Source organism: Balearica regulorum, chromosome 7 (assembly GCF_011004875.1).
Source record: "Balearica regulorum gibbericeps isolate bBalReg1 chromosome 7, bBalReg1.pri, whole genome shotgun sequence".
Classification (NCBI taxonomy): Eukaryota; Metazoa; Chordata; class Aves; order Gruiformes; family Gruidae; genus Balearica; species Balearica regulorum.
The window spans coordinates 14,803,306-14,819,341 of NC_046190.1; the positions used below are offsets into that span (position 1 = coordinate 14,803,306).

The 16,036-nt window shown below is 45.1% G+C and overlaps 2 protein-coding genes across 3 annotated transcripts in view; both read right to left on the reverse strand.

Annotated features, from left to right (window-relative positions):
- The window catches only part of SFXN2 (sideroflexin 2), a 139,897-nt gene that overhangs the window by 99,814 nt on the left and 24,047 nt on the right, over positions 1-16,036 (reverse strand). The gene's annotated exons all lie outside the window — the stretch shown is intronic.
- The window catches only part of SUFU (SUFU negative regulator of hedgehog signaling), a 99,673-nt gene that overhangs the window by 13,486 nt on the left and 70,151 nt on the right, over positions 1-16,036 (reverse strand). For both annotated transcript variants that reach the window (XM_075758030.1, XM_075758029.1), the window contains exons 9-10: positions 11,641-11,775; positions 10,047-10,185 (exon numbers count right to left, since the gene is read on the reverse strand). In XM_075758030.1, the coding sequence (XP_075614145.1) occupies positions 10,047-10,185; positions 11,641-11,775 (274 nt within the window). The remainder of the gene's footprint in view (positions 1-10,046; positions 10,186-11,640; positions 11,776-16,036) is intronic.

The window sequence follows — 16,036 nt, forward strand, 5'->3', positions numbered from 1 at the left end:
CTGCCATCCCCACCTGCCATCGGCAAAACCACCTTCATGCTGGTGAGTCTTTGCTCCTGCGGAGAAGGATGAGAATAAATCCAATCCCATCTCAGCTTCCTTCACTCACAATATTTCAGGTTTCCAATTCTTGTAGCATGCCTGCTCCTGCACAGTATGATACCCCATTACATTAACACACACACACGTTATATGTGCATGATATTAAAGGTGACATTCCCAGCAAATAAACATGACAGACTGCCATTGCTTTAGGCACCTAATTTAATTTCCTCTGGGATTTAAACCTTAGAAGCTCAAATTAAACAAATAGGCCCCGTTCACTTTATATTTCAGACCAGAATCTAGAGTTTTCCTCCGATGCTGTTAACTGATCTTATCAACAGGACACCGCACAGAGATCACAATGATAAAGCAGCTTATTCCCTCCCCAAAGGAAAACGGAGCCCTGCTGTTGTGCTGCAGCCATGGGAAAAGCCGTTGCAATCCAGAGGGCAAATGAAGCCGTCCAATGCGTCCTGAGCACATCTTTTCTCCCATGAAATATCTTGGCCAGTGCTGAGGAAGGAGAGGAGCTCTCCCGAGTGGCGGCAGGCATCCCAGGTGTCACAGAAGCCGGGCGCTTGCAGCGCTGTGTTTTCACAGCTCTGTGCAAACACTCCTGCTGACCCAGCCTGCTGAAGCTGGTTACAGGGTGTAGCTCAGCCTTTGTAATGGCTGTTTGCAGTATGAACAGGGAACGGCCTCGCCAGCCAGCTGCGGGTATTTGAAACATCTCCTCCGGTGTTGCACGGTCCTGCTCGCACCAGGATCTCCCTGACCTGACCCAGAGAGGCCCGGACACGTGCTATCCCACTGCTAGCACATCTAGATTCCATTTTCTGTGTTCTCTGCGGCTGTTAGACATGCTGCAGATGCTTGGAAGACAATGACTAGCCAAAAGATAAGTCCGTGTTTTCTATCACAGGTACCTACTGCACAACTGAAGTCTGAAGTTTGGGTTCTCACCGCTTTACTAACAGCTGTATGTGTCCAGACACGTTACAAAATACCAGGCTAGGGTGTCTTATTCAGGTGGATGTGTTCAGGGAACACACGGGCTGCGTGCATGATGTCTCCCTCTCGTGGCAAGCCCCACCTGAGCTGGATGAAACCTACTTCTTACCTACAGGGCTTACCTACGGGTCAACTGAAGGACCTTGTGTGGAAGCTTTCAGTGTTGAAGCTTTCATACCTGCAGATAGTTGAGAAACCTGTATCGTGACTCGTTGTGACAGGCTGCGAGTGCATGAAAACAGGCGAGATCTAAAAATGTACACAAGGTCATGGGGCTCTAGACCAGGATAGCTGACTTTGAAAGCAACTGGTGCTTAGTAAAACATTAAAGACTTTACAGTCAGGTTATATGTACCACCCCAGAGTTAATACCCCATCTCTCACTATGGGGTTCAACCCTACCATGAGGGCTTGAAATTCTCAGCTAAGGAAAGGCTGGCTGGGGCCAGAGGTCACATCATATTGAAAGCCTGGCACAGCTGGCAAGTCTTTAATCAAGGAAGACCGTCAGAAGCTAAGCTAGGAATCGAGCTGCAGCTCCAACTTCAGGAAACATGCTTTGTCCAGGGCAAGACAGAAGTGATTGGCTCAGGGACAATTAAGCAGAGGTGCTTTTACTGATAATACCCAATTTTCTTGCCTACCTAGAAACAAACCAAACAATCCCACACTTTGCCCTAGTGCTTTGTTTGCATTAAACACTGCCACTTGCGTTTCTAGCAGGTTTGTCAAAGAAAGGAAACCATGTTTTATTAGTTCTGGACTTAGTACAGAGCTGGCTTGTAAGGCTCAGCCAGAGAAGGTGGGGACACATTGCAATAAACCCCTATGCAAACCATACCAACCCTTCTACAAAACTGTTCCTCCATCCAGGTGCTATGCCTGGAATGGGTGGAGCAGTTGTACCCTAAGCCACATGTCATCTGTTACATCTGCAAACATCCAGCAACTTTTAGGAGCCCTTTGCCCTAAAAATGTTTCAGCTTAATTCCTGTTGACAGCACAGCAAAAAGTGAAGTTAAAGTGCATCAGCATTTCCCACTGAAATTAAACACTACCAAGAAAACCCCCTAATGAATCACGCTTTGTGGCACAAGCATCGCTCAGCCCATCTCGCTGCTGTCCCTTTGGCTTGTCCTTCTTTGCACTATTTTGCTTCGACTGCAAGTGGTTCAGGGCAGAGAGCTTGTCACTGCATCTATGTCACACCCAGCCCTGGCACTGTCTGAAGAGGCCACCTTGCTGCCTGAATTCACCACAGCTCTCATTACAGCCTCAAAGGTACCAGCATTGCAACAAACACCTTTGATGGGAAATTCCACTGTTGCTCTTCAAGGAGATTCACAACCCTCCTCGTAAAGGAAAAACATCCACTCACAGATGCCTCGGGGACCCTTATTGCTTCACAGTGCGATGTTACAATCCCAGAAGAGGAAGTATATGATGACGCTGAAAGATTTTGACCTTGTGGGATCTCTCCATGACATTCCCAACTACAAACCTGATCCCAGGGACCTGGGCTCCTCAGAGCCCAGCCTGACGAGATTCATCTTGCAGACAGAACTGCTTTCAGTGAACATGTAAAGTTTGGCTCAGTTGGAGAGCGGGCTGACAAGGGAGCCAAGACAACAGGCAATACCAATTCTTTCAGAATGAAAATGCAAAGGAAGAACAGGCATTTCAGGGAATGCTCCAAGTGGGTAGAAGAAAACCTACACAAAGTAGCCAAAATGTAGTTTGAGTAGCAAGGGAGGGGCATTAGATAGTGGGATAGTCAGTCGGCTTAAGAAGGATGGAAGAATTTGACTCATCCAAAACTAGCCTGGACAAAGTACTAGAGAACATGCTGCAGGAGAGTTGATACAAGGAGGATTGTGATGATCTAACTGGACATTTTCACCCTACTGTAAGTTTCCTCCAGCATCTCATTCAGCAGTGAGGAAGAAGAACACAAAGGGGTGACGCAGTGAGGTTTTGGGGAGTGTTTGTGGAGGACAATAAACTTACTGGCAAGTGTTAGTTTAGGTTGCCCTAGACCTGCTCAAGAATTTGGGGGAAGCCACCCAAAAAGATTCTGAAAAAGGGGTTTTGTTTTTGGTTTGGGTTTTTTTTTTTTGGGGGGGGGAAGATACATAAAACTGCTTTGAGGAACAGTGGGTTGTAGTTGTTCACGACTTAAACCTGCTTGTGGGTGTTGTCCTTAAACACATCCTGCTACACATAACACATCTACTCAAGTTTGGGGAGACCAAAAAATCAATCCCTATCTCTTCCCAGAGAGGACTCGACCCATGGCTGCCACTTACAAGCAAGCATCTCAAACATCAGAGTAGCTCTTTCAAATGTTGCTTTGAATCTCTGCTGCTGCCATTATGCCAATGTGCATAAATGATTTAACATGTGGTATAGCAGAGAGAAGAACCAGATGTGCTCATTTCCAGGGGAATGTCCTAACTCTACCGGAACAGAGTCATTCTCTTGTGCTCTCTGTCTCTGTGACTAATTCAGTGTTTTATATGATGTGGAACAACTCCAATTGGATGAGCTGAGGAAGAACCAAAATACCCTACAGTTGTGGTGCCCGTAAAGCCAAGAAGTAGAAATAGGGGTTCACATAAAAGGAAAGGAATAAAACATGAGTTTCTCATATCCTAGGCGAGTGTTTTATCCCTCAAATATTGATTAGAGAAGGCAAAACTTCTAACAACTCCAGCTCCATTCTGCAAAACTAGAGGGTTTTTTTGCTGTTTTTATTGAAGAAAACCTTCTATTTCTGGTTTCATTCAACACAAAAGCATTTTTTTTTCAGCTTTTGGTCTCTTTAAGGCTTTTGTTTCAGCAAGAAAAACTGAAAATATTTAAAGATTGGGCTCAGTCTGATCTTCTTTCCCAGATTTTTCACTAAGGTTGCCAAACCAAAAGAATGGATCATCCCCCATGACCCTGCTCACAGTAATCCCCCCTGCCACGACTGCCAGCATAGATAGCGCATGTTGATAGCTCCTGAATGCTGGATGCTTCCCGCAGCCTCCATGTACCTATCCTGCCTACAGGCACATTTAACATTTTCTATGAGAAGTTTGACCTTGCTGTCCTAAGTCTCAACTTAATTTTCCATGCTGGATGCCTTGTTTTTGATTTTTTTTAAAAGGTTTTTAGGGGAAAAGGAATCAAGTTCTCTCAGAGAGGTATTTTGGAAAAAGGATTTTTTGACAATACTAACAAATGTGTATGACCATTTTGTTGCAAAACATGAGAACTACCCATTAGGAGGAGGGTGATGAAGATTAGCAAAAAATGCTCTGGAGGTCAACGGAAAGTCTTTCTCCTGATCACGCAAATGCTTTGCCGAGTCAGAAGCCTCTGAAAGTCACTGTTTGTCCATAGCCTTTCAGAGAAAGGCAGAAAAATGTACTGAAAAGCCCTCTTCACTGAGAAGTCCCAGCCCAAGACAGCTCTGCCCCAAACACAGGGCAGAGGTAGCTAAGGAGTAGTTTGCCCTCTGATCATTCCTCTGAGTGGCGAGGGATTGCTATGGCACCAGGCACATCAGGACTAAAGGCAGGGAAACTCTCCAGTGCTCCTGCTGGAAGTCAGGCCGTGTGGAGGAGGAGGAGAAGGAATTTGCCAACTTGAATGAAGGGGAGGAGAGGAAAGCAGAGACGGGCCAGGATGAGGGGAAGATGGAGAGTCAGAAAAACAGGATGGAGGGCAGATCAGAGGCCAAAGCCAGAGGCGACACAAAGGTCAGGGAGGCTGGAGGAGAACCCCAGTTCCACAGCCTCAGCAGCCACACGCTGTCTGCTGGACATTGCAAACCTACTGGCACGGGAGACGAGCAAAGAGCGTCCTCCAGCAGCAGCCGGTGCCAGAGGATAATACCCCACCACCGCTGTGAGCTCCTCAGCTAACACAGAGACACAGACCTTGTGCTGAGAATCGGAGGGTGCCAACTGCAAACGAACCATAGCCTCCATCTGCCTAACAGGATTCATTATGAAACTGAGTAAATTACCTGGAAAAAAACCCCTCTACACTCCGAGACCAGCGACATCAGGCATACAAAACTTTGGAAATGGCTGTAGAGATTGCCTGCACCATGCTAATTTGGCCCGAGCGTATGTCTGCCTCACGAAACAAATCTGTAATCACAGGATCGCCTGCCATTTTTCTCCCACAGGACCTCTGCCCTGCTCAGTCCTCAGGATGGTTCTGCTCACTGAATGCAGCATTAGTCATCATTTCTTTTCTTTTCATTATCATTCAAGTTGTTTCTCCATTCCCTCCTACTCTCTTCCCCTTTATTTAGTACACTCCATCCGACTACTGCCAGCATGGATTACACTGGAAGTACCTAATCGTATTGTCCTTACCACTCTCACAGCCTCTGACGTGCTCAGCCTCGCCTTTCCGTGAGGCAGGGAAGCGCTCCTCTCCATGCAGCAGATGGGGGAGGGAGGCTAAAAGAAGCTGAGACCTAACAAAGTCACAGAGAAAATCTGCAAGAGCATGGAGCTGAACATGGGTCTTCGACTCCCAGGTTGACCTCCTACCCCAGAGAGATTCTTTTTCTCTCCTGACCTACAAGAATGAATTTTAATCTCTTCCTGAAATTGTTTCTGGTGCTCATTTGTGGAGCTGGAATGCTTGGCAAGTTCTGAATTAATCTTCATAGGGTGACTGGAAGAAGGTTTTCGTGAACAGACACAGGAAAATCAGTGGAGAGAAAACAGAATCTGAATGTCCACTTCTTGTGGGTGCCTGTCTCAAGACTTGCAGGTCCCTGTTTTCCACCCACTCAGCGCTGCAGGACACAGGGGTACCCACAGAGGAATGAATTTCTCCTGGGCTCCTCCTGCCACTGGGAACACAGATGGGACCTCAGGTCTCGAGCTGGCCATCCAGAAAACGAGGAACACAAACTCAGTTGCCACCCAAGAACATTTTAGCTTAAGACTCTGGAACAGCATCGAGAAACAACAGAGTAGTAGAGGCAGGAACAGGATCCAATTCTCCAGGGCAACATTTAACTGGCTTCACCATAAGACTGTTGTGATTTTTCTGCAATTACCTGCCTCATTCACTGCACACCTTCTAATTTGACAAACAAACGAAGTGGAAGTCCTATAGGCAAGAGTCTACTTTACTCCACACTCCTGATTCATGCCCCAAACACGTTGCATCTTTGTGCACTGAATGAGGCAGGCATGCTTTGTAAAAAATAGATACGATCCTTCAATTAGATATGGTATCAAAATACACAAGTCTAACAGGGGCAAGGCTAAAGTGCAGAGACTGTTGTTCAGATATTTCTTAAATTCTGTGTGCTTGATTTTGCAGTTAACAAGGACTCTAACTATAGGTTTATTTTTACTGCACTGTATTGGCTCGTATATCAGAGTCTGCAGCAATATCTGACGCGTAACATGTACGTTGCACATGATCAAAGACTTGAGTGTCATCTTCCCTAGAACAATGACTGCCTAAAGCAGCAGGAGCAGAAATTATCTAAAGGTAGCGTTAAAGAAACCTCCTTCTCCCCTCTGGGGAGAGTAAGCAGTCCAGGTGAGCGAGGTAGGAGGGGAGAACAGTCTGCTTTGTGCTAGATGGGCAGAGAGCTCCACATAAAAGCAGAGGAGCTTTGCAGAAGCATGTCCTGACTCCCATCACTGGAGACTTAACGATGGTAATTCCCAAAGGATGATGCATGCTGACAGGCTTTGACACAAACTACCCCAGGATAATATTAATATGTATTAAAGGCTCAGGCAACTTTATTGGGACGGGCTTGATCAGTAACACATTTCAACAGAGCGTCTCTATCATCTGCCGGAACTTAAGTAAGGGAGGGAGGGAGAACACATACTCAACCTCACCTTGCTTTGGGTAGGTTTTAAGAGACAAACAAGGCTGATCTGTGATTAACTGCATGCTTGGCACAGCTCAGATTTTGGACCAAGAACTTTGGACACTCCACCACGAATACGCATGTCACTGTGAGGCAGTGTCTTGTCTGCATCATCAGCATCCTTAACCCTCCAACACGGGGCCAGACACCTCCTGCACAGCCTTTCTCTGTGAATCTGGAACATCTACCCCTTGAAAGAAGAGAAGAGGTGCTTAGGCAGCAGTGTGGGGGCTCTGCTGTCACAGCACTGGGGGAAGGGGGAGTGGAAGAAAGAACCACGGAAGCCTTTGATCATGTGTAATGTTAATGCAAGTGTTACACATCAGAGACTTTGCCACAGTAACTAGCATATAAACAGGACTCTAGTGTTAACAAGGAGGACTTCTTGAATATGTTTGTACATTTCTGAGTCAAAGTAATTTCCCTATTCAACAATACATGACACAGTGGAAGAAGTTCAGAAATAAACCAGCCTGACATGCTTAGACCTTTAATAGAATTTAGCTTCTTAGAACTAATTAAATGTTACTTAAATGAAAAAAAAAAAAAAATTCCAAGTACTTGGGAAAGGTGCCAATTTGACAGCTCTAGAGAATGAAATAATCTAATCATCCCCAGAGCATGGGAAGCAGCAGGACAGGCTTCCCCTACTAACATGCCTCAAACGTGACCTGGAAAGACTGTTGATAGAAACGGGGCGTACAATCTCCGTGGTCTAATGACTCCTTGCCTTTTCTGCTGAGACTGCTAAAACGGCTCCCGCCGAGTACCAGCTGCGGTGGTGATATGGACACCTGTCTGGTAGGAACGGTGCTGGGACCTGCCAAACTCCTGTCATCTGCTAGCCCTCCACGGGAGCCCAGCGACTCTCAGCTCATTGCTCAGTCCGGGCAAGCGGGGGCTGACAGACTGTGCAGCAGCTCTCTGGCCTGTCCCACCTTGGACACGCTCCGCTCCAGCCCACGAGATGTAAACAGGAGGTACTGTGTTTAGTCTGCAGGTTTGGGTTTTCACTGTACCAAAGCTCAGGCTCAAGAGGAGTCACTCTCTGGCTGCTGCAGAGTCGAGGCCAGGATTCTTCAGGCTCTTATTCCTCCTCTCAGAAAGACAAAAAGTCCACAGGAGGACATGCCTGCCACCTCTCCTCCTCTCCATGGTCCATCCATTTACTTGTCTTTGCAACAAGCCCCTGCATTGCAGTGATCTGCTTTCAGCTGCCAACTCTCCTTGGAGCTCATCGTTGTGCCTGGGGTCCCAAGCGAGGGAGGAAGAAAATCCTCTCTGGGCCTTGCTGTGAAAAGCTTTGCGGGGCTTGCCAACTCAGCCAGCCCAGGCTGCAAAGGACTAAACCAAACACAGCTTGCCCCCTTGGAAATTTTATGCACCACAACTTCTTTTACTTCTGAAGCAAAGCCACATGAACCTCCCTCCTCCACTCCCAACACCACAAGGGACTGCTGAGCACGGATCAAGCTTCCCATTGCATAGTAAGCCAAGAGCCTCAGACACTCCCACATGTATCTCACACAGCTGGACGCTCCTCCTCTTGTCCCAGGCTGCTTTTAGCCTCCCTTCCTCCCCCACCCAGCTTCTCCTCCTTCATTCTCATCACAGGACAGGGCAGGAGCCAGCGGCAGAGCCAGTCACATCACATGAGAAGATCCAATAAGTTGACCTCGTCTAGGAGACAAAAGAGGGAACTTGCTTCTCTTTACCCCTCAGAAGCCAGCAATTCTCCATCTTTCCTCCCATCTCCTCCAAAAAAACTTCCATAATTTTCAGCAGGCATGGAAGCAAACAGGTTCAAAAGGGTTAATATTAGTTACATGTCTGAATAGTGACCTAATTATTGCCATTTTTCACTGTTTAGAAGTTACCTGACTACTCTACACATCAATAAATTTTGAGATGTGATGTAAATGCAAACAAACACTCTTATGTTTGGAGTTAACACAGTCACAAGATCCTGTGTATCGTGTTGGGCAAGCACAGGAACCAACAGCAAATGACCCACCCTTAAACCTGACCATTTGCTGTTAATCATTACAGGAGAGTTGCACTTTCCAGTCAGTACAATCAAAGCACTCGAGCTCTTTGAAAGTCCATACATACAAGATGATTCTAGCCAAGATCAGCTCCTTTACAAGTCATACAGATTTCAAGGTATGATGTCCTCCAGACATATGAATATGGGCAGTGGAATGCCTTGAAAACAAGTCACTAGAAGGTTAACTGCAACACTGCAATGCTAAAACAAACCCCTGCGTTCAAAACAGAAGGGGAGGCAGGAATGCCACAGGAACAGTGAAGGCAGAGATGTACTGCATGCGTATAGTCCCTCAGAAATGGCCTTTTCTGCATAAACACATTCCCCAAAGCTTTTTTATTTTTGCAATATGTTTATAACCATAAGAAATTCAAGGTTGGAACACCGCTACGCCATCATATCATTAGTGCATCACTGCTCCGTGGGGCTGACCCTCAGCACCAAACAGATGGGGAGTTTCAAGGAAAATCTGTGATACTGAAAAAATCTGGGTGCAGAAAATGTGTGGGTGCTTCAAGTAACCACGAGCTTTTGTCAAAGAATCAATAGAAAAGAGTGAAAACTGAAAGAAGCTGTGCTCTCTGTGCTGCTCTCCTATTAGGGATGATGTAAAACTGAGATCTTGGCTCTGTAGGATCACAGTCCCACAGCTTTCTAGCTCTTCCGCCCTGGCTCCGTTCTTGTTTAGGTCATTCCACTCTGCCTCCCCAAATTCCTCTCTGGAAGAAATCAAGAGTAAATACAGCCTGTAAAGTGTCCGCTGATTCCAGGAAATGGACACTACTGTATTCACAGATGATTTTTAAATTTTCCAGCCACTGCTTATCAATTTGAGTTCCATTAATATAAATAGTAACAGTTCACCATTATTTTTTGAGTCCATAATTACTGAAAATATTACACAAGAGCTATGAGAGATGTTGCAGCAGAAAATACAGGTTTGCTACACTTTTAAACCATGTAAGCCCTTAGCAGGATCATTTTTAGGACACAGTAAAGGAGGAAGGGGCAAAAAAAGGAAGGAGGTTTTCTCACTTGTAACCAAGGTCCATGTGCTGCATAGGGGTGCTCTTCTGTAGCAAAGGCTCCTTCTACTCCCGTTGATACAAATGTGATTGCTGTATCCCCTGTAATACTTTTATATGTAAAGTGCCGTCCATGTAAGAGCCTTCCCCTGGGGAATAAAACATATGTGTGTGAACTGAGAGGGTGTGAGCAGCATTCAACAGAATGATGAAGATCTATCACTATAGCTTCTGCCATCAGCATGCAAAACCATTTTGAAGGCAGCAACTATTAATTTTTCAGGAATATATGAATGATTTGCTCCACAAAGCAGGTCACAAGCCTCCTTCTGAGGCAAGCAGTTCCCCCTTAATCTCAGGGCCTTGTTACAGAACTAGAACGCATCTAAATCCCACTGCATGCCTATCCCCATGATGAGGTGCTGATGTGTGTAAGGGCAGGGGACTGCCAGTCTTTCAGTCAGATGAAAACTGCAGAAAAGAATCCAGACTCCACATCATGTAGGAATGTGAAGATGCCTTTCTAAGCAGGATTATCAGTGGAGCCAAACTTACCTACCATGACAATACCTAGTAATCCATTGCCCTTGTTCTTGACAAATGTAATGTATTACTTAAGCAAATGCCTAGAAAATATGCATACATGGCCATCTATGGTAACACTTCCCTTTTTTCATTCAGTGCTTTCCACAGGGAAAATCATGGCTCTGGCATTTAGGCTCAGAGCACATGACACGCATACATGGCTTCCAACATGCAAGGGGGAAAATTTCAGGTGAGATATATAGTGTCTAACAGAGTCACAGTTGCTTGATGAGTTACTGCTGGTCAACTGTGCTGTGGTAACTGATCAGGACAGACTGTTCACACATTTGTGATGTAAAATAAAATATCTTCGTGTTAACTATCCCATTGGTTTCTCAACAGGCAAGTGTGATAACTCTGATACTACAGACTCATTAAGCTAAAGTAACTAAATCACCTACAATCAGTTGTCTCTACCTGACAGTTCATCTTTATGTTAAAGACTACAATGTTTGCCACAGGTATTTTTAAAATTAGTGCTGACTGAAATTGTGGAAACCTAGAAAAGTCACTTACAGTGGTATGCACAGCCTGAGCCTTCAAAAGACAATGTGTAGAGTATGCACACAAGGTGATGTTCCTTCAGTCATGTAAGTGACATAATTTGTCTAAAAAACACACTTGCATGCATAAACTGACTGCAAACAGGTTTTGCACAGCTACTTGTGTCTTGAGTCTGTAAGTCACAATTAACAACTTAAGGTATTTCTTTGACAGAGTATGTTAAGACATCCCTTCTTTATCACAGAGTTGCCAGCATTAGACCAATAAAAACCCTCTATACTAACCCTGTCCTGTTTCAGCACTCAAAATACACTGGAGGACATAAAAAGAATGAGAAACAACCTTACCACGATGAGCACACATGCAAAGAATCATCTGTTTCTAATGTGTTTTGGCAAAATATCTCAGCTCTGGCCTTTAAAGACCCATTGCATGCATGTCTGTATGGTGAAACAATGCCACAATGCAAAAGCGGCATGTTAGCACAAGCTGAGGAGGAGGACGGCTTCACTCACCTTAGACAGAGGGGAATGAGTGCTCCGGACTCCTGGTTAAATTTCAGGTGTACGCTCTCCAGCTGTCTCGTGCGGATTAGCTCATGAGGAATGATAGCTGCTGAGCTCTCGCTTTCTAAACTGTCCTTACGGCTTCTAAGCAAAGAGACAAGATGCACGTATTTAGGATCCCAGTGCTGTGTGCTATTTCTGCTGCGATTCAGAGCGATTGTGCGAACATTGAAGGACACAGGAGCAAACTGTTATGAAGACGTATCTGAGTTTTCATCACCCCTACAGAGACACAGCCTCCCTCAGACTACCAGTCCCAGCAAGCAGCTCTTCACATTGATGTGATGACCTAGGATCTGAATTGGTGCACACACATGGTGCATCCCTTCCCAGCATACAAGAAATAAAGCTTCTGGAGCAAAACCACACTCTCCAGAACCCCAAACCACTATAAAATGGCTTGGCTTGGAAGAATTACCAGGTGTGCCCGCCCTCCCTCCAGCTTTTGCTATATCTTCAGAATTTTATAGGTAGTGGCCTGCAGGAAAGAGTTGCCCTTGTGTCCTTGCTCGAATATCTTTGAGGTCTGAGGCATCCCTACAATTGTCTCCAAATCATTTCTTTGCACGGTTGAACCAAAAGGTTTTGAGAACCCTCTGCTTCTATCAGCATCAAGTGCAACAGCCAAAAGATGGACTCTACATGTGATGAGTAGGACATCCATAGATTGTTTTCCCTTGTAAGTGGGGCTGCTTTAAGACAATGCAGCTTTGCTTTCTTATTAATTTCTCCAAGACCAGCGTATTGTGAAGCTACGACTAAAGGTTATGTTGTTACATGATCAGGAACTTTGCCAGATGGAATCCTCTAGATAATCAAACCAGTATATCTCAAAATACTTGACCATAAACACTTTATATGTTCAAAGAGCATCAGCATAATCCTTTACTTGATAGTCCAGGACAAAGAATGAAGGACGAGGTGGTTACAATTTTTTGCGATGACATGGACCGATGTGATGTGTCTGATATGTGATTTATATTCTTGTCATCTGATGTTCCACATGAACTTAATAAAGGCAAGACTTTGTTAAGACTATAGAAACTATAGTACAGAATCACCAGAGGAGGGGAACAGGCAGAGCAGGAGAGAACTGAGTGATGCCACACTGCAATGTGGTTCCATCGTGCCAGACAGACCAAAAGCCAAAGCAAGCCGTGGCTCCATTTGAGAACGCTGTTAAGCCTGGATCCTTCCTCCACCCAAATGGAGCCACCTTTAATGTACATCTAGAAATGATTGTAAAGAAACAGCTTGACCCTCACAAGCTGACTTAGATCACGCATCTACTTGATTTTACATTTGGGTGCTCTCCCAAAATTACTCCCATCCACTGCACACATATTAATACAGTTCAGTACGGCTTCCAAAGCAGATCAGCCTATTGCTTCCACCAGGTCACCTAGTCCCAGGTGAGCCTTTCACCCAGGCTGCTTAGCCGCCCGCTCTGAAATGAGGATACAAGCTAAACTCTGATATCTCACAGTGCCTTCCTGAAAATACTCTGCACAGCCAGGTCAGAGACATGCAGGAGAAATAATCAGAGCAGCTCAGCTCCCTGCAAGATAAAAACTGTAAAAGGCATCCCATATTCTGCCTTAGCAACACACAAAAGCAATAATGGACCCAGCAAGGACACAGTCGGTCAGGATACAGCTTATGAACAGGGTGGGCTGAAGGACTGACAGTCAGCAGAGCGTCAGTCTGGTGGGTTAACCCTGAAGCAAAGACACAACGTGCTTTGTAGTCTATAGGTGGCACTTAAAGCTGTGTTTAATCTACTTCAGCAAACATTTTACAGCTCTTTGTAGGTGGGGTCTTCAAAGAGTGGAGTGGGCCAGCATTTTGCAGGCTGATTACCTGAGAAGTGCAGTTACAGTTGATTAATGATCAGTTGACCTTAAGCTAAGCTTTGCCTCAACTTCCTTATCAGATCTTATATACACAGTGAGCTGTGGGAAAGTCAGCCTGTAATCTACAGCTTCCAATCATTCATTTATCAATCCCTACCAAAAGGGTCAGCCATTAGCAACGCATGATTTTCAAGCAGGCCATAAGCTTGCGCTCGTTAAATGCAGTTCCAGAGTTTACCCACCCTGGAGGGGATCAGTTTTACAGCAACGTTATTGCTACAGACAAGGGACTGTGCCCTTCTCACTGGACTGCCTAAGCGTGCCAGGCACATCCCATAACGCAACCTCACAAGTAATCGCTGCTGTAGGTTCATGCTTCGGAAGGACAGACAGCCGCAGGACAGTTCCCCATATCCCTGGACTCCAAATCCCCTGAGGTGAGGGTGGGTTTTTAGGTTTCCACCATGCTAGCCAGTACAGCTGCTAGCACAATGGGGCCGCAGTCCGGAGGAGAAACAGCCTCCGGTTGTTAATGCAATAATAGGAATGACGACAATATTCTGGAGGCAAGGGGCAAAGCTTTAAGTCTTATTAAAAACAGCAAATGCTGTTTGTCATTACACACTCAAGAGAAGATGTTGACTAATGTATAACTATCAAGCGGAACTGTCATGACTTCAAGGCTGTCAATAATTATGACTTCACATTAATAAGTAACCAGGCCTTCTGTCAAAAAGGTGAAGGAGTGAAGCAAAATGGTAGTTAATACTTTGAGTGACATGAAATTATTAATCCTTTCCACAAAACTTTTCCAAAATAGTCACAGTCTCTGTTTTTCTTGTTTCATTTTAGTGAAGCTCACACAATTTCAGCTATTTAAAGTTAAGGGTGAAACTCCAATAGTAGAAATCAAATAACCTTCTATCTAAGCGACACCTTTCTATACCCAAGAGTTTTGTGCGGTGGGAACTTCTGGATGTGTTGTGGCCACAGTGCCATCACTTTCAGACTCTGGAACACATTGCATGACACCGGGACTTGGCAAGACCCATTAAAATTCTCTCTTTGGGAATGGAAATCCTTGTGCTGACCCTTCCAAAGGGTGATGGCCCAGATGAAGGGTCGGCAGGACTTCTAGGTTGTTATTAATAAAAAGTTTATGTTGTAACACACGCTGCCATCCACAGCTTGTAGTTTTCAGCCTCAGAAGAAAATGTAGAAAAAGGTTTGCTTTCTAACACTAACATCCCTGGTTTTACGACTGTCAGTTACCCGTAAGCCTTTGCTTCCTCCACCCCATCACCAAATAAATCAGCAGCAAAAGCCAGTGGAGTTTTATTTGTTATGACTAAGATCTAGCTGACTATCATGTAAAATGTTGCAAACTTTGTCTATTCCAGATTTAATACTTCATCCAACCCACACAAAAAAATTCATGTTTCTCAGTGTCCAGAAAAAACAAGTCTGCAAAAGCCAGGGCTGCTGCATTAGGAAAGGCAGTAGATTTAAATGGAAGCAGCATGCCGGAAATGCCCCAGTTTAAGGACTGCACATCTCGTGTTTTGTGAAACTAGAGGGGAGTTGGAGGAGATTAAAGCACATTTCCCTCTGATTGGGAGCTTGTGGGAGGTGTAAACGTGGGCAGTTGTCAGATTAATTCTTTAGATGATTACATTCTTTTTGTTTCTTTAAAGCTGTTTGTAGTTGGGTTTGATGTCTCCTGTTCTGGGCAAGTGTATTGCTGCAGTTACCAAGGTGACTTTAGCTGACTTTCAACTATTTTTTCCAGCTTCAGTTTCCACCAGTAGTCTGCTTCTGGGCAGAGGAGAGAGGGAGGAAATTATGTTTGTTGTTTTTTTTATTTTTAAATCTCGTGAATGCTGATTAACAGTCCATGAACTTAACCAAACCCATACTTGATATTTTTTTTTTTTTGAGAGGGGTGGTCAAACAGTTGCAAAGGTGTCCAGTGTGGCCTGCAGCTTCCCCAGACCTCTGTCAACAAGAAGAAAAGGCCCGAGGAGACTACACGTCCCAGCGTGCTGTGCTCCTTCTTGATGTGAGGGGCCACACGCTGGAACCTGTAGCCTCCCGGGGGCCCTCTCTTTGTATTAAAAATGAGGGTGGCTGCAACCTGCTTAATTTTATGCCAATTAGCAGCAGCCCCTGGGGATCCTGGAAAACCGCCAATGCAATCACTGGGTTGCACAGTTTGGATGTCCCCTCCTTATAAGTCATGTTTATAGCAACCTCTTCTCAAGCAACCCCACTGGCAGTTATTTTATGGGATTCAAGAATAACCAGGTTGATCGGATTAAGAAAGGTTTATTTATTCTTGCATTTGCATTTTGCTTTATGATCAGAGCGCTTGATCTCATGGATCTGTCACGGAAAGATGTCTCAGTTCCCTTCCAAGCTCTGTCACTGACACGGAGCAGAATTTTGCTGCGTTTCCAAGTTACTCTCCCAGGTACCGAAATCCCAAAGGAGAT